General features: G+C 36.4%; 1 protein-coding gene across 7 annotated transcripts; it reads left to right on the top strand.

Moving 5' to 3' along the window:
* LOC144073617 (FXYD domain-containing ion transport regulator 6-like) lies at positions 1–8,802 on the top strand. 7 transcript variants are annotated; one of them, XR_013300132.1, is made up of 10 exons: positions 1–72; positions 165–248; positions 1,608–1,664; positions 2,565–2,588; positions 2,702–2,725; positions 3,397–3,471; positions 4,864–4,900; positions 4,999–5,036; positions 5,110–5,166; positions 5,636–5,896. XR_013300132.1 is itself a non-coding variant. In XM_077599605.1 (10 exons), exons 3-9 carry the CDS (start codon positions 1,613–1,615, stop codon positions 5,112–5,114), a joined length of 258 nt encoding a protein of 85 aa, XP_077455731.1. In that variant the 5' UTR covers positions 1–72; positions 165–248; positions 1,608–1,612; the 3' UTR covers positions 5,115–5,154; positions 5,636–5,896. The 7 variants fall into 7 exon arrangements, 4 of the variants coding, with proteins under 4 accessions (XP_077455731.1, XP_077455729.1, XP_077455728.1 ...); XR_013300130.1 differs by having other exon boundaries at positions 2,699–2,725; XR_013300131.1 differs by having other exon boundaries at positions 2,699–2,725; positions 5,110–5,182.
* The last annotated feature ends 618 nt before the right edge of the window (positions 8,803–9,420 follow it).

Genomic DNA, 9,420 nt, shown 5'->3' with positions numbered 1-9,420 from the left:
TCACACTAGTTGGTGGCTCCTCCCCCTTCTCCTCCCTCATTCCGAACAAGACACGCAGTCATACCCTGAAGGGTACTCTACTGTTTATCAATCTTACTATAAATAATCAGATATAGTAATGTTTTTCCTATTTTCTTTTACTAAACGTCACACCTCTCTTGCAGGGAGTTGACCGAAAAGGTTTGAAAAGTAAAGAAAAGGAGTCCACCTAAATTTGGGTGAGAGAACATCAGCAGTTCAAAAACGTGGTGAGTTTTCCTATTTGAGTAGCGCACATAAAATGAAATTTGCCTGTTGCCTGGAAAAGCCTTGTTTGTTATCTGCACTTCCAAAGTGTCTGTCTATAAACGTAGGTTTGTTCAAGGAGACTTTTTGGCTTTTTAAAATCGAATTTCCAAACCACAACTTGCATCAAAATGCCCGTGGCGACATGTGACTATGGAATGACCTCAAGCTGTTTTATATTCGCAAATTAAACGATTCTAGCAAAGCTACTTTTTAATTTTTTCCACCCCACTTGCTCGTTTACTTTTTAAATATTTATTCTAGATTATAATCATTACTGAGTTCAACAAAATAACTCAATTCTGGATGTCGCGTTTTCATCAGCCAACATTAATTTACAGCATGACTAATATAACTTTTGAGGCCTGGCACGTCCACGTAATTATTTTTAAATTAAAATTCTGCTTGCTAAGTTTGCTGCATTGTAACAACCTGTAATTTATCAGTAAGTGCTGTTCTTTGCCTTCCGTTATATCTATCTCCATCCAATTATTAGACCTGTGCACATTTGAATAAGGGCGCCTGTGTTTGTTTGATTAGACTTGAGTGGCAGGCTTTTGTTGTTAATTCCACTTTCCCCGAATAAAGTGTTCATTTCAGCCCACTCCAACTCTGCTCACAACCCCCTCCACTGCACTTATGTGTGAAATCTCACAGTGTACAACATTCCAGGGTTTAGGTGTTTCAATTTGTGTGTTCATAACACATTTTGGTCTTCCCATCGTTGCGTATTCTGACTACAAAAGGGTTTTTTAGGCCTGGCCTTTTTACATTTGAACACAGTAGGAGATGCATTTACACTGTGTCGTCCTATCGACTGCAGTCGGTAAACAGAAATACTACTGTGAGCTTCAAAAACATCCAAATAAAAACAATCCCCTGCAAGATATTTAGATGCAATGGTGCCTGTGACTTTTTTGGGCCAACCAACAGGACAGTTAAACCCTCAAACAAATAGCAAATGCAACTCAACACCGGTAAATTTGGACCGCAAACAATTCGAGGTGCCTTAAATAGAACCCGTCATAGTTTGTCATGAGGTTGTGACTGCAAAACTCCCAAGTCTATTGGTCTTGTATATGGCCGTGTATTACAACATTAATCAAGCCAATGCATACATAGTATGTTTAATGTTTTGGTTTTTTGGGGGACTTTTTATTTCAGAAGACATTTTCCTTCCAATGTAACTCGTCTATATATTTTAGGGTGACATAGTGATCATCTTGAAAATTCACTCTAAAGCGGAATATTCCTAAATAGTCTATTTTGCCTTCGTACAATTCAATTCAACTTTGTAACACTTTCTTTTTTCTCATCACCAGCTACAATGGACCTTTTGCTGTTTGTGGCCTTCATATCTGGGTTGACTCTTCCTCTTGGTAAGGATGCTTTTGGATTTCTTCTCTGTAGCACTTCTGCCTCTGATCTCTTCAGAGTTCCTGCACTGGTGTTGTGATCACATGGCACTTTTGACCTCATAATGCTCTTTTACTTGGCACGCATACCTGTCATGCGCTTGTTGGTTTGAAAAACAAAAAAATATTCAAGTGATTTGTATTAGCTTGTTACACCAATTTCCATGTTCCTATTCTTTTTGCAAAAAAAGGTAAGAACCATTTTTAAAATCCCATATTCACTATATTTCCTATAGTTGAGCTGTGGGTTCTTGCTTGGGTTATTTTTGCTCCTTCTCATAACTTTCTGCATGCTGTCAACTATGCTTGATGTTCTCTAGATTTGCAGACACGCACCGAGGATCGTTGAGAATTGTTCATACAGTCATTACAAACATTTAGTAGATAGGTTTCCTATCAACGGCAGCCAACTGTCATACAATGTGACAGTACTGTAAAGCCTAAATACAAATACTCCACAGAGCCTGCACAAAAGTAAAACAAAAAAAAGATCATATTGAGGGGGAAAACATTCTACTTTAAAAAAAAAAGGACAAGGCTTCAACCTGTCAGCCACTATAACCTTTTGACCATTCATATTTTGAGCTAACACTGTAATGCTTATATTGTGTTCTGGTTCCACACATCCGAGTTTATACTGTGCAAAGTGTAACTGTCTGATCAACCAAAGATTTGAACAGACTTGAACTAAAGTAGTACCGCAAAGCAAATATGTAAAATCTGATTTACAAAACCAAGATTACGTCTGTCAAACATGCTAAATTGTCACACTGGTGATTTTATTCCTGATCAGATTCAAGTTTAATACATTTATATTTGTGAATACCACTCTTTAATGATGTTTCCTGCTTTTTGTTTTCACAGTTTCATCAATAGACAGTGAAAAAGGTGTGTTTTGGTTTGTGTTCACACCTTTTATCTAGACAAATGTTCAGTATCGCATGGCAGTTGATGCATAATTCTGTCTGAAAGCTTTCCTTTTTTTTGTTTTCTTCAAGCAGATTATGACAGTGCTTTTGAATATGGTAAGTCAGGAAGTATTAAGGCAAAATTGCATCTCCATTCCCCCGCAGACTCGCACAGGGCAACATAGCTGAAGGTGTGACATGAGTGACACTTTGAGGAGGAGAAAAAAACACCCTCTGGGGCCGAATTTGCGCTTGTTTGGGTGCAGGAAGGTGGGAATGTTGTTGGGTCTAGAGACAAGGGAGATATGCAAATTAAAATGACCGATAACCAGCCCCTGAAGAACAACCCCTTGAAAACCACAGGGTACTTTTTAGGTGTTGACAGCAATGGGCACACGCTGTGTGACAAAATTCTTTCAAGTACTGAAATATTCTAGTCAACCACAACAATCAGTGTATTTATGTAATTTATTGTTGCTTGGTTGCGGCTGTTTTGAAGAACTTTGGTCTAGGTTCTAGCCATTTCTCTGTAAATACTTATTCTATTTCTTTTAAATATTTTTTTTTCTTATTTAACCCGTGTTCTTTTTTTTCTTTAGATAAAACTAATTTAATTCAATTGAAAGCAGGATTTGGTAGTTTTCTGCCATGGGAAGGAGCAGTTGGAAAGTTTTGCAATTGACAGCTTTAACTAACATATTTAATTTAGTGTGTGTCCATAACCTGCCATGCATCTTGGATTTTTTTGTTAATGTTGGATCTTTTTTTCTTTTATTTCTACATTGCAGACTACGAATCCCTGAGGATCGGCGGCCTTGTTTTTGCCGTCGTGCTGTTCCTCTTGGGTATCGCCCTCATCGTCAGTGAGTATTTTCCATCACAAAGTTGCACTCGTCATATCAGCACTCGTATGCCGCATCGCATACCAGTTGGTCCTTATCACTTCTCCTCTGTGCTTATATTAGCTTCTAATGAAGGGTTGTCAAAAAAAAAAAATTCGCGAGCCACGTCGTAGTTACCCTTTCGTTCAGAGGGCTGCTATGTTTGCCACATAGGCCCCCCAAATTAATCCATTATTGAATTGACAGCTTTTCTGATTGATGGTTGACAGATCATTTATAGGCATTCAAACTTGTCCAAATCCTCCTTTTGAGCCTCTAAGTAGCAAAGATTCACATATATTTTTCAGTTTTTACATTATTTTTAATAAAAAAGAGGGAAACATTAAATATTCCCTTTTTTTTACCTCTTAATGTTTTGTTTTTCTTACTTAAAAAAGAAACACAGTAAATATATATTTTGAATTTTAAAAAGGGACATTTGATAAGTACATTATAACAACTTGCAAATTCTAAGTATTAGATGTTTTTAATTAAACATTTTTATATAGGAAATATAAATTGATGACCATTGTCAAATGTAATATACATTAATAAAATATGATAAAATAAACTAAATAGGGTTGAGGCCAAATCACACTTATATTTCTTCATATTGAAAGTTTCTTGTTTTGCCAAATGTGTTAATGACACTTACGCTGCAAAATTGACATAAAATGAGACATTGTGTTACTCCTGGAATCCAATTAGCATGCAGTAAATAGTTTTTATTTAGTCTTGCTTTTTTTTTTTTATGATTCGGGTTTATGCAGTCAGGTTGAAGAAGGCAAGAGGGCTTCTCAGTTATTCCCAATGAGATCAGCATCAGAGAAGCATCATAAAAAAAGAACAAGCAAAAAAACCTGACAAATCATAAAGACAGTGCATAAAAAAGAACATAAAAGAGAGCAGAGATGTGCAAGTTTACTGTTTGACTCTTATAAAAATGAGAGCCCTGAAAGACTTGCTGCACGAGAAAGACAACACTGGCGCCTCCCAGTGGATGAATAAATGCGAATGAAGGATGAGGGCTGTCTTTCAAGATACTTTAACCTGACAACTTGTAGGTCACAAACCTGCTTTGGGATTTCCCATAACAACCTTTCCAACTATAATTACTAATATAAAATCTCATTCTCAGATATTGTCCATTGACTATCAATTACTTGTTAAAATTGATTTGTTTATAATTAAGACGCTTCTTCTAGAGGATTTTTTTTTAGTTTTAATCTCATTTAAAAAAAACATTTAAATCCCCTTAATAATAATGTCATTGCCATTGCCCATTTTCTTTTAACACTTAGGCTAATGACAGTTATAAGTGCTATATAAGTTTTAGAGTTTCATTATAAAATCATCTGCTTTTCTTCCAAACAGGCAGAAAATGTCTGTGTAAAAAGAGTGACAAGTCAAGGTGAGACCAGAACTGTTGTCTAGCTTTATACAATGTGCATATGTGCATTTGTTGTTAGTTGAGACCGTGATTTAATGTAACTGTTTTATTGTGTTCAGGTCTCGTGGTCCTGCTGTGGATTCTGAAGTTCCAAGGGGTAAATACATTTATGCTTAAGTTATTTGTATTTGTCTTATCAGTGTTTTTAAACTTATTCTTTTTTTAAACAGTGTAATCCCAAAGAAAAAAGATTAGACGTCCTCCCAAAGCCAGTGGTGAGCAAAAATGTATGCATATTCCAAGGTAACCTCAATTTAAACTGATAGAAGTGTTGAATGTATTTTTTGTAATTGTATTTGATCATTGTATGGTTAAAATGTGGAATCTGGTATAAAACTGTTAGTATTTTATCCATCCATTTACATTTACCAACCAGCATTTTAGTGAATCCAAAAGTAGACAAAATGAGCTGTATGTTTTGTGTTGGCTTGTATGGCTCAGAGCTTTAATGACATTTCGTCGTGCACTGCACGATGCCAATACAAATCCTTATTCCTTACGAAAGGATCTAAAAATTCCAGAACTGCTTATGTAATTTCTGAAATTCTTGTTGGTCCGTATTAAAGAAAAGAACGGAGCCATGTGGTCACTAAGCCATTTTTTGCCCACGCCTTTTTTCTAAACAATCTCACATCTTTGAGCCTACAATACAGTGCAATACTTTAGTTGATTCCCCCACGTCTCCTCTTCCTGCAGTTAACAAGTATCACCAGCAGATGCCAGCAGATGCCCTATTTGACTCGTGACAATGTTTTTTGTTTTTATTTTTACATACGTATATACATATTTTAAAACGTCCATTATTTCCACACCCTTTTATTCATTTTTTTTGCAAATGTATGACTAGTCAAGTTTTCAACTTCTCAAAAAGGAAGCAATATGATTAATGTGTGCATTTTTGGAAGCATTGACGCAAATGCGATCAAGATTGCATAATAAACTAAGGTTTTAAATGTTCCTGTGGTTTTCCGTACTTAATGCATTCTCCGTGATTGTTGACAGTTCCCGGGCTGCCTGTGTATCGGAGGACAAGAGACAGCCCACTGCTGCACTCTTGTGCTGACATTGCATTTGGCTCAGCCACCACCAGTGAACGTTAATGATTTATGTGGTGCAAAGAAGCAAAGTGGATATCTGTAAAATTGCTTCTCATTTCAACCAGCTCTGCGGCAATTGCTGCTAAATGCGGGAATTTCCCCCAAATTATGACAATCTATAGGGATAAAAGCTGGACATGCTTAATGAGTGCACTGGACAAAACTCCACCCATGCCAATGCACACTGCATTATGCAGCCACACCTTTACACACAATTGCCATTTTGTTGTAATATCAGACAAATGTCTTAAATGAACCTTAGGTAAGCATTTCTCTGCTACTATAATTCATAACCATCTAGAGGTTGCCTTAGTCCCAATAGAATGCAGTGATGTCACACAAAGGTGGAAAAAAACATTACTCGTAAAAATTCTACCTTGCGCTAGTCACTTTAGTAGTGTGATAACTTGTATAGTATTGAGTGGACTTCATGGAGCGTCCAGTTAGTAGGACAGCTTTGACATAATAGTACTGATGCAATTGATTTATAGAACTACAAACTGTCAATGAGATGAAACCATGCAGTGGTTTAGAACTCCATGTTACTAGTACTACCAGTGGCATCACAAAATTCCATTTGTGCCTGTATTATTACCTCACCGGGTACTCCCATAACCCACAGTCGTTAACTACAGCACATTTTGATGTTATTAGTAACATGTAACTATGGTTGTTTAACTAGTGTTCAGAAATGTAACACAGAAAGAAAGATCACGAGGAAGACAAAATTTCCTTCTGGAAGCTAGTGAGTAGCCTATGTGTATATACTGCATGGATTTAATTAAATAAATGCTGAATTGCACCAGGGATACAAGCACGTGCAATGTTTAAGGATCGCCACCAGGCGGTTCCCTACATGAAGACTGACTATGCTTGTCAATGCTCAGAGGGTTTCCACCCGTTTGCAGTCTGCAGATCAATTTACTCGCAGGTACCACTTCAGCAGCATCTCTGCACAGCAACCATGGCCACTACAGGTTAGTCCATTTTGTACACGCACAAATATGCTGTTTTAAGTTCTTAAAGATTATTCAACCTCGTTTTAGCTGTTATCATATTCCCATTGCATTTTTTTAAATCATTTGTACATTGCTGCTGCTTCCAAACACTAGTTTTGTAAATATCAGAAATGTGATTGCTTTGAGCAAACATGTGATAGTGGAAAATTTTCGTTAAAAATATATATTTAGATGCAATGGATAACATGCTTTTTTATATTAAGCTGATAATAAATGGAATGTTAGACCCAATGTAATACAATCACTACTGTGCAGTGATGCTGCTTCATTATCCCGCTCCATCTTTCTTTGCTGTGCATCATTTCTGCTGAGAAAAGCATTGATTATGGGGGGGAAATAACACTCCAGAGATTTAGTCAGGCAATTTAGCGGGTGTGCACTGTACATTTGCTTACATTTTATTTATTATATCTGTTCACAGAAGCAATGATTCCAGACCATGAAGACTTTGAATATGGTAAAAGATATGTCTCCAAAAAAGTCATGTGTATTATATAATCTTTGGCTTTATTACGTTGTGTCCCCTAATAGATGAAGAAACGTTGAGGACCACAGGGCTTGTCCTCGCCATCATCATGTTTGTCGCTGGCATTTTGATAGCCTTAAGTACGTTTTGATTTATTTTGTACCTTCACTGTAGTATGCTGACTGGATTCTTTCATAGGTACACATGCACAGTCAAATGAGATCCAAAAGAAATATTGTCGCCTTTTCGTGGTTTCAACGTACCAATATTTGCAAGGAAAACCTGAGGAATTATACTGATTATACTCTATTTGCTATGGCATTAATAGAAAAAAGGTTCAATGGTAAGACATTTACTATTAAATTATTATTGGCTTTTGTAGCATTTGCGCCACTACCAGAATGCAGTTATGGATATCTTTGCAAAGGCAGGATTTCCAGTCACACCCTTTTATTGGATCTCATTTACATATCTCGTGATGGTGTGCGACTACGTAGCCTGTGAGTGAACTTGGTGACGTTTTAATAACCAATATATCATTCCTCAAACAGGTAACAAATGCACTAAATGTGTAAAATCCTCACCCAAGTAAGAAGTGTTTAGTGGATGCTGCATCTGTGCATGATGTATGAATTTGACTTTTTGAGCCAGAGGATCAACTAAAGGATACTAACTTGCATCGTTCCTCAATTAAAAACACTCCCCAAGTCATGACAGGTCTGGAATAATTTCTTTTGAAGGGTTGGACTCGTCATGTGTTGGTATAGTGTGACATCTAAACTTAAAGCATGTCGCTTGTTTGAACACCAGATTTAAAAAAATGAAGTGTTCTTTTTGTTTGTTTTTTAAACAGCTGTTAGGCAAAAAAATGGTACAGACTGACTAAATGTGCATTATTTTCAGACCTTGTCACAAGCTGAATCCCTTTTATTGATGGATGTGCTTGAAAAAGTGATGCCTCTGCATGTTCGAAAACCCAAAAGATGTATGCGCTTATGTCTTTTATTTCTTCTTTTTATTCTCATAGATCCTCTGACAGTCCAGTACCAAAGACAGATGGTGAGAACACTGGTTTTCAATCTAATTCAACCTCACAAATGTTCTAATTGTCTCTTTTTTTCCCCTTTGTGGCAGTGCCCCCACCAGTTGTTTAGCAAATCCAATATGTTGTTGAAGGAAAGAGAGGGTGGTGCCATTCGAATACAAGCATACAATATGCATAAGAGTTTTATGCCTGTTGGATCTCTGCCAGCTTATCAATAAAACATTTACCTAAATGTTTCTCACATGGTAAGTTCCTTTAGCCCTGGAATAATCAAAAGGAAGGTCTTTCATTTAAAGGAAAAATGGCAATAATTCAAAATATGTTTCTGGTGCTCATAGAGAATAACTTATTTTAGTTTATGAATGTGTTTTTGTCACTCTACTTCCTGTAGCTTGACATTAATTATTTTAAAAAAATACCATAAAGTGAGCAAATCATTGGAAATGTGGTTCACTAATAAGGTTCAAGTATCCGAATAATAGAAAGCGAGGCAAAACAATCAGTCACAGACCTTAAAATTTATTATAATTCTTTCACTAGTGAAATTAAATTAAAGCCAAAAGAAAATTTCTCATGCTGGTTTCTGGTCATGACAGTTAAAATGTCAGGATTTTTTTGTTGTTGGTGAATGTCAACTTCTTGGATTCCTAAAGAGTGTGTCACATTTGTTTCAGTCATGACTCATCACTGACAAAGTATATTGTATATACTATGTGATTTTTTGTGTTACATTGGTTATCAAACATTCAACAACAATAGGTCATGGTGGTTTACACAGTAAACCCATGACAACCACATTTATAGTGCATACAGACCACAAATAAGTCATTCTCAACATGAGTAATGTCAACAAA

Source organism: Stigmatopora argus, chromosome 4, assembly GCF_051989625.1.
Source record: "Stigmatopora argus isolate UIUO_Sarg chromosome 4, RoL_Sarg_1.0, whole genome shotgun sequence".
NCBI lineage: Eukaryota > Metazoa > Chordata > Actinopteri > Syngnathiformes > Syngnathidae > Stigmatopora > Stigmatopora argus.
The sequence above is the reverse complement of the archived record's forward strand: the minus strand, read 5'-3'. Positions and strand labels throughout refer to the sequence as shown.

What these genes read in the sequence shown, in the direction of transcription:
- LOC144073617 (XM_077599603.1), top strand. Translation starts at nt 6,860, where the DNA reads ATGTTTAAGGATCGCCACCAGGCGGTTCCCTACATGAAGACTGACTAT. An exon ending in TGGCATTTTGATAGCCTTAA is followed by an intron (nt 7,662 to 8,548) that starts GTACGTTTTGAT and finishes TTATTCTCATAG; the next exon opens with ATCCTCTGACAGTCCAGTAC. An exon ending in TCCAGTACCAAAGACAGATG is followed by an intron (nt 8,581 to 8,655) that starts GTGAGAACACTG and finishes CCTTTGTGGCAG; the next exon opens with TGCCCCCACCAGTTGTTTAG.